The 15,203-nt window shown below is 43.3% G+C and overlaps 1 protein-coding gene and 1 long non-coding RNA gene across 8 annotated transcripts; one reads left to right on the forward strand and one right to left on the reverse strand.

The window, feature by feature from the left end:
- Positions 1–2,404: 2,404 nt before the first annotated feature.
- Positions 2,405–14,048, reverse strand: LOC112838998 (uncharacterized). Of its 7 annotated transcripts, none has more exons than XR_012374221.1 (6): positions 14,034–14,048; positions 9,908–9,933; positions 9,603–9,659; positions 5,580–5,646; positions 3,036–3,340; positions 2,405–2,591 (listed from the first exon to the last, which is right to left on the reverse strand). It is a non-coding gene; the product is annotated as an uncharacterized lncRNA (long non-coding RNA). The 7 variants fall into 7 exon arrangements; XR_012374220.1 differs by lacking the exon at positions 14,034–14,048 and adding an exon at positions 13,832–13,846; XR_012374223.1 differs by lacking the exon at positions 14,034–14,048 and adding an exon at positions 10,885–10,899.
- Positions 14,049–14,282: 234 nt separating this feature from the next.
- On the forward strand, positions 14,283–14,888 carry TNP1 (transition protein 1). Its single transcript, XM_025891863.2, has 2 exons — positions 14,283–14,465; positions 14,687–14,888. Exons 1-2 carry the CDS (start codon positions 14,327–14,329, stop codon positions 14,713–14,715), a joined length of 168 nt encoding a protein of 55 aa, XP_025747648.1. The 5' UTR covers positions 14,283–14,326; the 3' UTR covers positions 14,716–14,888.
- The last annotated feature ends 315 nt before the right edge of the window (positions 14,889–15,203 follow it).

Consider the following 15,203-nt stretch of genomic DNA (forward strand, 5'->3'; position numbering starts at 1 on the left):
CCCCTCTAAAAAGTACTTCTGAACTCTAGTCAACTGGGATGCAGTGTTGCTAGACAAATTTTAAGAGCAACAAAGAAGTCAAAAATCCAGATTGTATATGAAAGTTGCTGACTTCAGTGGTGGCAACCAGTTCAAATGTTTTTTGCTCACCCCGTGTTGGCCTACATGGTCAAAACACATCTGCAGGACTATAGTTGGCTCCTAAGCCATCAGGTGGATGTACATCATGGGAGTAAGATAATCTACTGTAGTTGGAGAATGTATTTAAAAAGACATCAGATGGCATAGTAACAGACAACTTTAAAATTTTTAAATTTTGAAAAAACAGAAAGAATGGAGAAAGACTTTAGGAACTGAGTTACAGACAGGCAAAATGAATCCAAATTCATAAACTTACGAACTTCAACTTGGGGCCAGTTTCAACATCTGCTATTATGAGGTATAAGGATAATGGTGACTTTATGTAGCATTATGACCCTGTTGCTTCACACAATGTCCTGACCCTGGGAATAGCTAGTTGGCTTTCTTCTTCCTGTCACAGGCTTACCTAACTGAGGAACATCTGGTTTAAGACTAGGAGGTTCCGTGCCCTAGCCCCACTCCCCTACTGCTACCCCCAACCCCCAAAATTACCTCTTTTACAAGAAGCCTGAGACTACCACCAAGACAAGTAAAAAGATGGCCCATTGCATGATGACATCCAGAAAGAAGTGAAGGCCCATGAATAGAAAGGATAACTATCACAAAGGGTTTAGAAAAGGAAAAGTAAGGTTGACACTTAGACAAGACCCAAAGAAAGAAGTTCTTGGCCCAGGCAGAGCCTGGATGAGGCCCTGGGGGGCTTTAGTCCAGGGGACTGTGAGAGTAGAAAGAACACTCCATTACCTCTGCCTTTCAGTGATTTTTCAAGTTAGTCATTCAGTGTGTTTATTCAGTGTGTTTCAGTTGTAGAATTGAGATCATTGTTACAAGATAAGCGAAATAATAGCACAAGCTCCAGATAAAGTCTTGTTGGAATGTGGCCATATGACCACTCACTTACTGTGGCTGCTTTTGCCTACAAAGACTACAACGCGTACTGTCCGGCCTTTTACTTCCAAGGTCCCCCCTCAAGTAGCCTTATCACCTGACATAACTCACAAAAGTGGCTGTAGGTGTAACTTGGGTCATGATTTTTTACTTCATACAGGACTTTCATCAATAAATATTTAATGCCTTAGACACAAAGATTCAAAGATCTCGCACTTAATTTCAGTCTTGGGGCACCTGGAAGGCAGGTCTCCCTGCGCTGCTACTTTGACTCTAGACTATAAGCTCTTCAGTAACACATGCATGTGGACAAGGCCAGGTTTTATGTAAATCTGGCGAAAATGGTGAATCTGGCACCAGGATGAATCAGGAAAGGCTACTGACCTCCTTTGCCTTCTCTCCAAGACTACACCAGTGTATGCCAAACATGTGACTACTGCACATTATTACAAGATATAGTAAAGCATTATGACAGGGTACCACCACAAGACAGAGCTATGGCATATTACTACAGGGCACCACTGCAAAATATACTTAGTTATATTACTGTGGGGTACCACTGCAAGGTATACTGCTATCTAATGTTATAACTAACATGTTACCACATGTTATATCTAGTGATATAACATTATTTCAGGTTGCAAAGAAGATAGGAGAATTGGGTTTTGAGGCCTCAAGCTTATAAATCAACTTGGTCTGGCTGGCATATGATTTTTAAAGATTGCAGAACTTTTTCAATTTAAGGGTACTGTGTTGAGGGTAGGAGATGATGTGGTACTTTATAGGAATTATACAAGGTTTTCCACATAGCTTATCAGAATTATTTGACCCCAAGTGTCCCAAGACTGCATTGTATCTAGAGTACACTATGAGAAGAAGCTTGAGGATGGCGTCCTTTAAAAAGTTCCAAATACACATATGCCATTCTAGGCCCTTCCTCATGTTTACAATTCCCGGGCTGCGTGTTGATGTGACCTGAACTTGTTTTTAGAAAAATGGGCATCTTCATTACTAATTACCAACAACATTACTAATTACCAACAAATGAAGCTAGAAGTATAAGCTGATGATCTGTTTATGGGTTTTCTGGTGGCTGTACCCCAGCCCAGCCAGCTTAAAAGGTCTATCATTCTATCAAACCATATTAAGTTCTTTTCATATCCAGAAAGCATCTCAACCTATCCCAAGCCAAAACCCAATCATACATTTCATTAGCGAGCCTCTTAAACAGGAACTCCATATTTCCCTCTGACTCACTTGATTATCCCTTTACCTATTATACCCCATTTCTCCAGTTAACATGAAAAAAGGCGGGGGTACTCTAGGTTACCGCAGGCCACTCTTCAGCTAAACAAAAACACACAAAACACATTCGTCAGTGAAAGGAGAGAGATTTTACTTAGAGACCCTGGGGCAGAGATGTAAAATCAAAGATGATCATGGTGGTCTTGGGCCTGGACCAAAAGAGGCTTTTCTTTTTGCTGGCCATGGGAGAAAACATGACATGGAAAAACATGATGTCAAGCAGTGTCTTCAACCAGAGCATTGGCTTATGCTGCCGACTAAGGAAACAAGAATGAAAAAACATAAGATTTACACTCAGGAAACCCATGTATTTTTTTTATATAGGGAGCTTCTAAGCTCAATTTCTCAGATTTCATGAGACATAAGGCCAAAGGGTTTGAGAAACCCACCTAAAAAAAGTAGGTCCAGGGGTTATGTCAACCTCTCTACTGAATGGAAAGATACGAGGGAGGCTCTAGCATAAAAAAGGCAAGTAAGGAATGCAGAAAGTCTGGTTTTTTGCAGGACTAGTGGGAGAGTGGGGGAGAGCTGGGGTTTTGCAGGAAGCTGGGAGGCCAGGAAAGAGTTGGAGACAGTCTCTGGAAGGCAAATGGAGAGCTTTGCTCTGATAAAGGCATGACATTTTGGAACACCTGCAAGCTAGGATGACAGTTCCTCAGGTTTGAGAGTCCCCTTATGTAATCAGAAAATGTCATCAATACCTTGTCTTCCTGTTCTTTTTCTGGCATAACTTCTTTGATTTTTTTCTCTGTAGTAAATCCGTCAGATGGCATACTGAACACTTACATCTATAGTAATTCACCATCTTCTTACATTTCCCAATTCTGGCCAGCAGCAGAGATCTTGTTGCCACGACAGCCTCTGTCTGCTGCCCCCTTTCCCCACCCCAGGTCCATTCATCCAAAGCAGCATCCTCATCACTCCCTTTATATACAGAGACAAGTGGCCATGACATGGGAGCTCCGGGTAAAAGGACCTGATGATTGGTGATGCCTTGTCACAATGGCTGAAAATCAACAGAAGACCTTGGTTGGGTGGTTGGGGAGTACTGAGACATTTGGACAAAATCAAGAAAGTTCCTATTAGGACTGCTAGAATCAGCTGGCTGCCCATCAGTATAGCCCATACAAGCCACCCTGGAGGATACAAACCAAGTAAAATTGTCCTGGCCTTTCAGACCCAGTATCTTCAAAGCCTTTATTGGCTGGCACATTTAGGTATGCATTCCTGGTCCCATCATCTTATTTCTAGAAAGAGCTTTTTTAACAAGGATTTGAATAATATGGACATTTTTAAATGAATGTATTGAGGTATAATTGACATACAATAAACTGCACATGTACAATTTGATAAGTTTTGACATAGGTGTACACCCATAAATACATCTACACAAATCAAGATAATAAGCATATCCTCCAGTCCCAAAAGTTTCCCTGTGACCCTTTGTAATCTCTCCCTCCTGCCCCTCCCCAGCCCCAACAATGTGGAGTTCAAAGCTCTAGTCCAACATATCTTGGTAATCTACTACCCCTGCCCTATCCCCCAGAGCCTCACAGAGATACAGCTTCAACCTCAAAAAGATCAATGTCTGGGAAGAGAAGATATGTATACAAAAAAATTCTGGACAGAATCTGGTAAATGATGTAAAATGTACCCAAAAGGTGAAGACTTCATTAAAGAAATAATTATACAATTTGGGACCTTGCTTTGAGTTTTGAAGGACGTATAAGAATTTAATAAGTAAAGATGCTAAAATATAACAGTTCAGCTAAGACACTGAATTTCTCATGAACACCTGTACATTTCTACATTTCAAATAACCCAACTTAGCTGGAACAGCAGAGGTTCCCTGAGGGTGAGAACAGAAGACATGGCTAGAAAGCAAGGTTGAGGTTGAGAGGGCAGATATGAAACGTCGTAGGGCAGTAAAGAGTTTCCCAAGCGTTTTGAACAAGAGTGATATGATTAGCCTTGCTTTAGGAAGTTTATTTGGACAACAGTTGACATGAAAACAGAGATTCAAGTAGCTTCAGTAATTATATAATCCACAAGTAACAAGGATTGGTCAAGGGCTGCCACCCCAGCACATGAAAATGTCAGCATCATGAAGGAAGACTCAACATGGACAATAAAGGAGAGGGAAGAGTGCAGGAGCACACTTGGATGGTTGTTGGGCGGTGCCAGAAGGCAAAGACTGGCTGGGAGGCCCCAAGACATAAGTCATCTCCTCTTTTCCTTTAAAGCCTGGTTTCAAGCACACTTCCTGAACCATGGTTCATCCAGAGGATCCATCTCATGTGGGGGCAAGGGAGGTGATAATCCAAGCACCTCTCACAGTCCCTCTAATTTCCTACCTCTTGAACACTCTAGGAGGCAAGGAATTCTACAGTACTCTTGTTCTTCTTTTAATGTAAGACCCAAGGTTTTAATCCCAGGGAACGTAACAAAGTTTGGAAAGAGAGAAAGAGAGAGAAGAAAGAAAGGGACATAGAGTTATATTTTAACAACCTATGTACACATTTGTGAAGTTGAGTTTAATTTATTCTATGTCCTCTTTCATCAAAAGTTACTAACAATCCAGTTGTTTCCACACCCATAGGATTCAGATCTTTGAACTAAAAGGATTGGAGTCAATGATAACGGTATTATGTCCTAGAGATGGTCTGACAGAACAACTGATTTATTCATCCAAATTTGTATTGAGGATCTGCGGTTGCCTCTGGGTTTGTTTGTTTCTGTGCTCTTTCCTATGAATTCATGGTGGCATGGGTCAGAGTGAGGAATGGGCAGAAAGGAAGTAATGGAGCCATGTTTGTGAGATCCCAAATTATGACTAAAATATGCCTGAGAACTCACCAGCCTAGGTACATATCAACATGGATCCCCCTTTCTCGCACACACCAAATGCCTGAATAAATCTTCACTTTGTGAATAGGATATCTTTATTCAAGAACTTTGTTTTGATAAATAATAGCAATCCACCTCTCAATTGGCAAGGATTTACTGACCATCTCTTGAGTGCCTATCTTTGTGCTCAATATTTTTAAAAAATGTAAAATATGTCTTACATGAGAAATTATTCTAGTTTCTTACACAAGAACAACTCAGCTCCTCCATTTATTAGCTACAGGGTCTTGGACAAGTTACCCAAACCCCCTGGTCCTGGAACGCAGCAATAATAGTACCAACCTCACAGAGTTGATGTAAGGATTACATAAATAGGTTAATATCTCTAGAGTACTTACCATATTCCTGGCACTGTTCCAAGCACAAGCTATTATCTTGGCTCTGTACCCCCAGAGTGTAAGGTGCCTGAAGGAAGACACAAAGGTGAAATAATAAGGATGAATCAAGACTGGATGTCCATCTCAAACTGCAGACTTATCTATCTCTAAAGGAGGAGGTTGAGGTTAGGTAGGGGTGAAGGACACATGGGTAAAGTGAGTCCGGAAGAACTTTCTATGTCAGAGCAATAGTGGTTTAATAAAGCCTCCTCTTTAGAGAAGCTTGGCTGTGAAGCAAAGGAGAGGGTGGTTGCTAGAGAAAGGCTTACCTTCTTCTGCTTGAAAACAATCTCCACTCCTCACTACCTCACCTCCTGTCTCTCCTCTATCCACTGCACTCCTGACCACACCCTCTACTCTGCCTCTGCAGGAACCTAAGTGTCACATGCTCTACAGAGTCAAATAAGGTAGGACTGAAAAATGAGATGAGGTTCCTCCAGTGCTCTGCACAGTGCCTGGCACTCAGCAGGTCCCCAGTGAGTGCTATGGCACCCCACGTCTGGTGCTTCCATGTTTGAACTATTACTTTGCCATCTCACTCTTGCCTGAGTTTTATTCTGCTCTCTGTCTCCTTCCTCATCTGCCTCCCCTGAAATGCCTAAAGATTGATGACAAATCCCATAATTTTGTCCCTAGACCATCTCTTCTACCCCTGTAGATTCGACTACACAAAACTCTACTTTGCCAGTGCTCAGCTCTACATCACCAGCCCATTGTTCTTCTGAACTAGTTACCTATGTCTCATTTGTCCACTCAGCACATAGTAGTGGACATTGGGTCTGTCCAGCAGATATCTGTGCAAACCAAAACCAGTACTCTCTGTCCAAATGTAGTGCTGTTCTAGTATCTACTGGTGGTTATTCACTCAGGACAGAAGTCTAGGATTCAAACTTTCCCTTCATAGCTCTTTCCCTTCCTCTCTTCAGTCACCTCAGTGTTTTATAACCCACCCCTTCTTCTCTATCCCCATTACTGACTTGGGTCAGTGTCCTCTGGGTTTTAATATTCAAGTCTTTTGTCCCTATTTCTCTTCTTGGTAAACATTAAGTATATGTCACCCTCTAGGTGATTAAACTCCCTGCCTCTATCTACCATGGCAGCAAATACATGAGGACACACTGTGCAGAAGCACTAAATTAAGTAGATGCGGATTTAATTCCTCCTCTGCTGTTTAGTATTTATGTGTCCTTGAGCAATTTTCTGAAGCCTATAAGGAAGTCATTTCCAACTGGGCATTTAGTTTCCTCATTAGTAAAATAATAGGATTGCCATTAAGTCCCTGTCCTTCTGGCTTTAACTAAAAGAAGATTTTTAATACCAGAGAGATGAAATAATCTGTCCACGTTTAGTAGGTCGAAAGACTTGGATCCAGAAAATCAGTCTGACTAAATGTTGAAGGAAATCATTTCAGGTCCTACTGCTCAGCCCTTCTCCTGTAGGTTTAGTCGCTGATCTCATATAGACTTTGTGACATACCACAGCGGGGAAGTCCAAGGCCACAGTGGCCTGTTTACTTCAAATGCTCCCCCGTCTGCCCCATCTCAAGGCTCAGAAAACCATTTTCAGGTAAATAACCAGAAAACCCATGTTGGGATTCTAACAACTACCATCCCTTAGGAGTCAGAGGACTTTCTTCAGGAGCATAGAAAAATGAACCACCAAGGAGAGCATGGAGGAGGAAGAGGAAAGCAACTGGCAAGTTCTTGAATGTGTGATCCTGAGGGAATTTAGGAGGAGTAAAGGGAGAAGTTGGAGGATATGTAATAGGAGGGGAGAGAGGAAGTGGTGATGGAGGCATTACTGAAGAGACTTCATTCATTCTCGGGCACATGGTGTGGCCTCGGTGAGAAGCAAGCCATTTATAAGTATTCATCAAGGCCCCATTATGAATAAGACGACCAGCTCTCCTGGACTATAAAGATGAATTAGATAGAGATGTCTCAACCTGGCTGTTTACCACTAGAAGTGCCTTAAGTAAGAAGGAACTTCAGAGGCTTACAAACAACCCTGTACTTGGGGGACCTGAGGCTTGGTTTATGCTCTGCTATCATCATCTGGAACATATCTTTTAACAAGAGGCCAGTATAATCACCTTTCACTGGGTTCCGCAAATAATGTAACTTGTTCCAGAGAGACATGGCTTATGAGGAACAGGCATCACAGGAAGTTTCAAGTAAGCCAGGCCAAACCATAGCTAAAAGGGTAACAGAAGGAAAAATCTGGAAAATGTCAAGTTGACTTTGTGTGCCCACCTGAAGAACATTCTGAGACCCTCCTACCCTAACCATGGAACTTTATAACCTGAATTTTGTCTTTACTTCCTTACAGCATGGAAAAACTGCCCAGTACTATTGCAGGACAGTGCTCTATAGGGGATACAAATATTTCCACATGGTGATACGGTCCTTACCAAAACTCCAGAGCACCTCTGTGGCATTACTCTCCACATTTCCTCCCAGAACAAAAATAAGACTGCCCATCATTGAGAATTTCTTGATCAATAAAATCTGATCACTGCAACACTCAAAGAATCTGTGTCTTTTGGTGGGGGGGAAGGAGGACATATTGAAAGTGAAGACTTTGTTTTGAAGATTTCACTAGGCAGTCATCCCTGCTGTCCCAGCAGAGGGTGTGTAAAGGGCAAAGTGTCACCAAAGCTTTGTGTTTTGGACCACAGAATTCCAGGATTTGTGAAAGAGTTACTTTTTTCTCCTTCTTTAATATACCTACAGCTAAACCTACTTTTCAAAACATGAGAATTCTGCCCAAAAGAACAATGCAGAAACCAAATAGGCAACAATTCTGTCAGACAAGCTTTCTTTGTCAGTTCCAATTTTCAAGATACACAAGAGGCAAAGTAAAATTGTTCTTCCAACATTTCTTCTCTCCTTCACCCTCATTGCTCACCAGAGTAGGAAGTGGAGTTTCTTCACAGCAGGCCAAAGAGATATCATTGGATTGTGATGTTCTCTCTTGACCTAACTTTGGTCAGTAGAGTTATAATAGGCATTTATGCTAAAAACAATCCAGAAAGACTGAGAGTCTCCTCTGGCCAATGTACCCTACCAACACATTGGTCACAATGCCTTACAATCAAGTATAAAGGCATTGACCCTTGGCTGTGGCAACAGTCTGTCTCTCTGGTCCTTGGCCCCTTTTGGTGACAACTCTTCTCCCTTTCACAGGGCAGGTACCCTCAAACTCAGTGACATGATGGTGCTTGGTGGGTGGGATGATTTGCAGAGGGCAATGACCCCTGGCATGTGGGTCACAGAACATGAAGGGTGAAGAGAAAAGCAGAAAAAGAGCACAGAAAGAAAGGGAAAAAAAAGCCATAAATCTCAACAGTAGTGCCTCATGGCACAGAGGCAAAAAGCCTGGTCTAGAGATGGGGAGATCTGGGCTTGAGATCTAAGTTTGCCTATAACTTGTGACTTTGAACAAGTTACCCTTCATCCCCAAACCTATTTATTATGAAACTGTTCTCTAGCAACCCTACCAACTCAAAGTTCCTTACTCCAGTTGGTGGATGGATAAAACACATTTGTTCCTAAAGACCGCATGAAGACAAATGATTGAATATGTGTGATATTTTCATACCATAACACCCCCTTTCTATTCTGAGGCCACAGCCCTGTTTTTGCCTTATGGCTTCAGGGAACTATATCCCCAGTGCATTCCAGCAAGGGACAGCTTCTTCTTCACTATGGTATAGACAGCGTCATATGGTCAGCGGGGTCAGGGGAGTAGTTAATGTGGAAACTTTATTTGGAAGTTTCTGAAGCATAAAATTTGGATTTACTTTTTGTACTATTACAGCATGTGGCCTTATCATTAGTAGTTACAAAAGGAATGGATGTATTCAAATAACTTTTTGTAAGTTCAAAAATAACAAGAAAAACAAAACTTTGAATTCTCTCCAAGCAAGAATTTCAAACTTGTGCAGAAGACCTCCAAATTCACACTCTACATCTAAGAACTCACTATGTCCTCTGACGAGTACTCCATCTTCCTTCAGTATTAGATTCCTTCACTGTGATCCTAGCAGCACATGTAAGAGAGAAAAGGCAAACAGATAGAGAGTGAAGGCCATATCTACTCCAGCAGGGAAGGCAGTAAGGAGCAGTGGGCAGTCTCTGGCATGGGAATCAGCAATTCTGGGTCTAACCATGGCTCTTGCACTGCCAGGATGCAGCCATTGGACAAGCCTCTTGGCAGCCAAAAGGAGGGGGTCCAGGTGACTCCTGAGGAACCTCCCAGGGCCACTGGTCTTATGATGTGTCTCTTACCTTTTAGCAGCCCAAACTCTCTCTTCCTGGAAAACAGAAATCGTTTACAGAAAAACAGTTTGGGAAAGCAGTCAAAAAGGATGGGAAAGGAGCCTGAAGGACAAATGGGAAAGAATCCCAACAAATCTTCAGGCAGAACTCAGACATCCTCAGAACCAAGATGCTTCCTTGTTTCCCAGAACCGGACTGAAAAAGAGGCAAGTGGAGTTGAGGTCCCTCCTTCCTTGACTTTGGGCTCTGGTTTCTCTTTATTCCTTACTGGAGACATCAGATGAGTCCTGAGCTCAGAGACCTCTGTCCCTGGTGAGACCCCTCTCTCGGCAGCTTTTTCATCCCATAGCCTGCTCCTGAGCCCCCTTCGCCTGCCCAAACAGCAGTGGCAGCAGCAAGAGCAAGAGCAAAGAAGGCAGGGCGTGCATGTGAACAGGGTAGAAGGTCCCCACTTCTCAGCTGAGGTCAACATCTGGAGAGACTTAGGTTTTAGAGAGGGATTCAGACTGAGTCATCGACATGTGTAAGGACTGTCATCAACTTTTGCATTTTCCTTCTTAATAAGCCCCAATTCCCGGCCTGCTGGAGAGATCCAGCCCTGGGAAGACATCTGTTGGACTAACCAGGAAAATTAATGGAGTGAGTTTGAATTGGAGAGGTGAAATGGGACTCCACTAGAGATTTGACTTTCAAAACAGTGATGCCCAAATCTCCTGCCCCTTCCTAACCTAAGAGAGGGGCCATTGGGAGTGCTGTCTTCCAACCTCTTCCCCACAGTACCACTTTGGCCATCCTTCTGGGAGATAAAGACTACTATTCTGTTTTACCACCTGTTTTCAGGCAAGATAACACTCAGCCCCAAGAGAGAGAGGGCTGATAGCTCCTCTTCTAAAAAGACAAGGACTTCAGTTTTCTCTCCATGTCCCCTTAGCAATATCAGAAAATATCCATTTCCTTGCATCAAGAGAAACAAAACTAAGACCCACCAGGGAAGCCAAAGTAGGGAGGAAATCGTTTTATTGGGCAACTCTGTTACTCCTGTGCTGGGTTATTTGAAGGAGCTCATGTAACCACTCTGTGCCTCAGTTTCATCATGCAAAAAAGAAGAAGAAGAAGAAAGAAAAAGAGCAGAATTAGAGATAAGAAGATAGTCAGCAGACTGGATTCACAAACAGTTCTCAAAAAAAGGTTGGCTCCGGGTCCACTAAAGGTCAGGAGTGATGAACTCATTGTGCCCTATCTAAATTGCCCTTGGCTCAAGCAACACTGGGGCAGAAATGGAAAGAGAAACAGAGACGGGCAGCAGTGCCCATTGCTCAGCCCTGCTCTGTCCTCACTCCAGGAGTCCTAAGCCAGAAGCCAACCCACATACCCACAACCCCAGCCCTGACTGGCATGCGAGTGTCTCCCCCCACACTGGGCTCTCTGCTGCTGGAGTTTCTCAGCATGGGTGTCTGAAACCAAACTCCTTAATCCTAGGTCAAAGGGGACTCTTCTTTGTTTGTTCATCAGTTCTCAAGTCCGGCTGCCTTATTCCCTGTGACCTCAGCTTCCCATGGGCAGAGTGGATCTTTGGGGATGGGATGGACTCGGGGCAGTGGGGAGAGAAATACTATCCAGTCCCCAGGACCATCCAGAAAATGTCTTTCCAACTAAAGAGTCCAGTTCCTCTGCAAATGCTTTAGTCAGCAGGCTCAGGAGCAATGGGGCCTACGATGGAGACAATGTCTTTTTGACCCTTCCCTGTCTAGAAATGCTCCTACGTGGTATTCTGAGTCATTCTGTGTCTTACTGTCCGTCCTCATTATACCCAAGGAGTGAGAATGAATGAATGTTTATTGACCACCTACCGTGGAGTATGTCAGTATCCATGGAAAATGGGGTAGAAATAAAAAATACAACCCCTAACTACAAGGTGCCTGCTGCAAAATCAGATAATGTCAGAGATCACCTAACCCAACCAGTTTATTTACAAAATAAAGGAGCTGAAGTCCAGAGAAGCGATACTTAGGGCACAATCAAGACAAGAACCAAGACACACTGCCTCCTCTTGAGATCAGACTCATGCACACTACACAGCAATATGGGCATGGAACAGGGTGTCACACACTTAGGTTTGGTTGACTTTGAGAACACTATTAAGGACCATGAGCATGGGAAAATTACAAAGAACAATGAAAATCTAAAAAGTCAAGGAAGGCTTCCTTGGACAGGTGGGACAAAATGGGGAGGATTTAGTAAGAAAAATCGAAGGACTTTTTATTTATTCAACCCTTCTTGGGCCCTTCTTGGGCTCCTGCTCTGTGGCAGGATTGTTCAAGGCCTCGAGAACATAGAGCAGCAAACACGATTTTTAAACTTCTGCTTTCACGGAACTTGCTTGCAGGAGGAACAAGGCTGGAGTGTACAGGAAAGTCCCAAGAAACAAAAAGGTAAGGCTGCAGCCTGTTTCCTGGAGCTCCTCCCTCTTTGAGTGAATCAAAGTCTCCAACAGAACCCACCTGGAAACAGGATAATGGAAAGTGTCACTTATGATGGCTTTTCAAGGAATCTAAGTTTCAAAACATGACTTGTCATTTTACCTATAGACATCAGAAATGCCGAGAGTGGAACTTGAATTAGTTCTCTTTTCTATTCAACCAACTTTTGCTAAGAACCTGATGCGTGCAAGGTGCTTGGTTCTTTTTTTTTTTTTTTAAGATCTTATTTATTTATTTGAAAGAGAGAGAGCATGAGAGGGGGTAGGGTTAGAGGGAGAAGCAGACTCCCTGCTGAGCCAGGAGCCAGATACGAGACTCGATCTCGGGACTCTAGGATCATGACCTAAGCCTAAGGCAGTTGCTTAACCAACTGAGCCAACCAGGCGCCCAAGGTGCTTGGTTCTTGAATGAGGATGATGGCAGGGGAGAAAGAAGGAGGGACAGAAAGAGGAAGTAATGACCAAGTTCTACTGAAATGTTTTTCAAAGGACTGAATATAAGGTATGAAGGAGGAAGAAGAATCTTGTTGAATCTTGCTGGGGAAGTTGAAGACAGTGGATATCTCCAGCTCATGCTTCCACTTGGAGCTCCACACCCATGAACTCAGCAATCATGCAATATCTCTATTTTGAAATCTCAAAGTCATCTCAAACCTGAAATGTTTTAAACCAAAATGCATGATGATCACTGTCCCCATGCCTTGCCTTTATCCTGGGGAGTGGCACCAGCATCCAGATAGCTATATTACACAGAAAAGCCACACCTTCTACACCTTCTGCTGTCACCAGCCAAAGCCAGTCCATCCATTACCAAGTTTGTATCTCCTGTCCACATCTCTACATCCTGATCAACACAATTTCTGGCCAGGCCTGATCCATTATTGAAATATGTCCAAATATTTCTCTTTCCTGAACCACTACTATTGGCACTAGAGTCTCCCTTTATTCACTCTACATCCCCATCAATCCACCTTCCACCCAGCAGCCTCTAATCTTGTCACATTACATATGTAAACATTTTTCCATGGCTTCCCAATGCCCGTGAGCCTAGTCTGGTCTCTGCTTCTCTCTCCAACCTCATCCTGCACCATGTCAAAATGTAATTATCCTGCACCCTGTTGGGAAGTAATTATTTACTGATTTGTGTAGATTTCTGATGGCTTTCTCCCTGATGAAGCTGAAAGCCACCACAGGTCTATGTCTGGTTTTATCCATAATCATTTTTCTAGCACTTAAGTGCATGGCATATACTAGATGATCAGTAAGTATTTGATGACTGAATATTTTTTAAATGGTGAAGCCAATGGTTCTCAACAGAGGGTGATTGTAACCCTCCCACAAGTCAATGTTCGGAAACATTTTTGGTTGTCACAGCTACTGGCATCTATGGGTAGAGGTCAGGGATACTGCTGAACATCCTCCGATGCACAGGACAGTCCCACAAAATTACTCACCCCATAGTGTCATAGATGAAAGAGAAGGAATATTTATATTTTGCTCATATTGAATTGGGTTTCCTAGAGTTACGGCCTTACAAAAATATATTTGTGATCTCTCAGTGCTGTAAGAGAGATTTAAACACACATGCATGTACCCACACTCAACAGCCATTAAATTTCCTACAGGCAAGAGATACCTATTCTGATGGTATCTTACACTCTCCAGATGCCTGGCACAGAGCTGAAATTGAATTGCTCAATAACACCTGTCTGGAAATTCTCATTTAGCATAAAAAGGGCCTCAAAATTGAGGGTAGCCTTGAGCTGCATTAGAGGGGCCACCTTATTTCTCTTATATGACCAAAATGTAACAAAGGCCAGTGACATCACAGTGGAGCCCCACCCACCTGCTAAGCCACACCCCTTCACAGTCACAATGGCTAAGGCCTTAAATACCCAGACTCCTGGCCTCCGGGCCCTGCAAAGCCCCTCATTTTGGCAGAAATTACAATGTCGACCAGCCGCAAATTAAAGAGCCATGGCATGAGGAGGGTCAAGAACCGAGCTCCTCACAAGGGAGTGAAGAGAGGTGGCAGCAAAAGAAAATACCGGAAGGGCAGCCTAAAGAGTAGGAAACGGGGCGATGATGGTGAGTAGGGACCAGCAGGCAAGCAATCAGACATAGGGGACTCACCCCAGGGGCCCTTCCCTCTTGGAGTTAGCTTTTCCTGGACCCAAAATCTCATGGGAGCAGGTGGCAAATCAATTTGAGAATTTCATTTCCAGTTCAATTCCTACTGGGGCAGGAAGAGGAGAATGGGGGGGTGTTCTAACGAGTGTCCCTGTTGCAAACATGTCCTTTCCCTACAGCCAATCGCAATTACCGCTCCCACTTTTGATGCCACCTGGGGGCTCTGTCCTGGTGAACTTCATACAGCACCAGGGAGCAATGAGAGGATGACAGGCAGAGAAGAGCCTATCGTGTGGGTAAAATGCCAATTGTGACAAAATGAGGAATGTATATGTTGGCTGTTTCTCCTCAACATCTCAATAAAATTTTGAAAACTGAAAATGTTTCCTTTTTTGATCTTTTGGCTGGAAAATGGGCTTGGGCAGACTTGGGAAAGAATTGGCAGGTATGAAGCCATTCAACATGACCTTGGAAAATATCAAGAGTAATTTGTGCTGGACTCTCTTCCCATGTGCCCCGGCACTGGCTGGGCACCATCGCCATTCTCCGGTCTTTGCACACAGAGACCAAGACCAAGGGAAGAAATGCAGTCCTCAGTGCCATTTATGAGCCATAAGATCTAAACCCCCAAGGGGTTTATAACGAGGGACCCCAAACCAACCCCGAACCATGTGCTAAACTAAAGCTTAAAGACAG

This window comes from Callorhinus ursinus, unplaced genomic scaffold (genome assembly GCF_003265705.2).
Source record: "Callorhinus ursinus isolate GAN/ISIS: 27379988/994484 unplaced genomic scaffold, GSC_fseal_2.0 scaffold2, whole genome shotgun sequence".
Lineage (NCBI taxonomy): Eukaryota > Metazoa > Chordata > Mammalia > Carnivora > Otariidae > Callorhinus > Callorhinus ursinus.

What these genes read in the sequence shown, in the direction of transcription:
- TNP1 (XM_025891863.2), top strand. Translation starts at nt 14,327, where the DNA reads ATGTCGACCAGCCGCAAATTAAAGAGCCATGGCATGAGGAGGGTCAAG. An exon ending in TAGGAAACGGGGCGATGATG is followed by an intron (nt 14,466 to 14,686) that starts GTGAGTAGGGAC and finishes CTTTCCCTACAG; the next exon opens with CCAATCGCAATTACCGCTCC.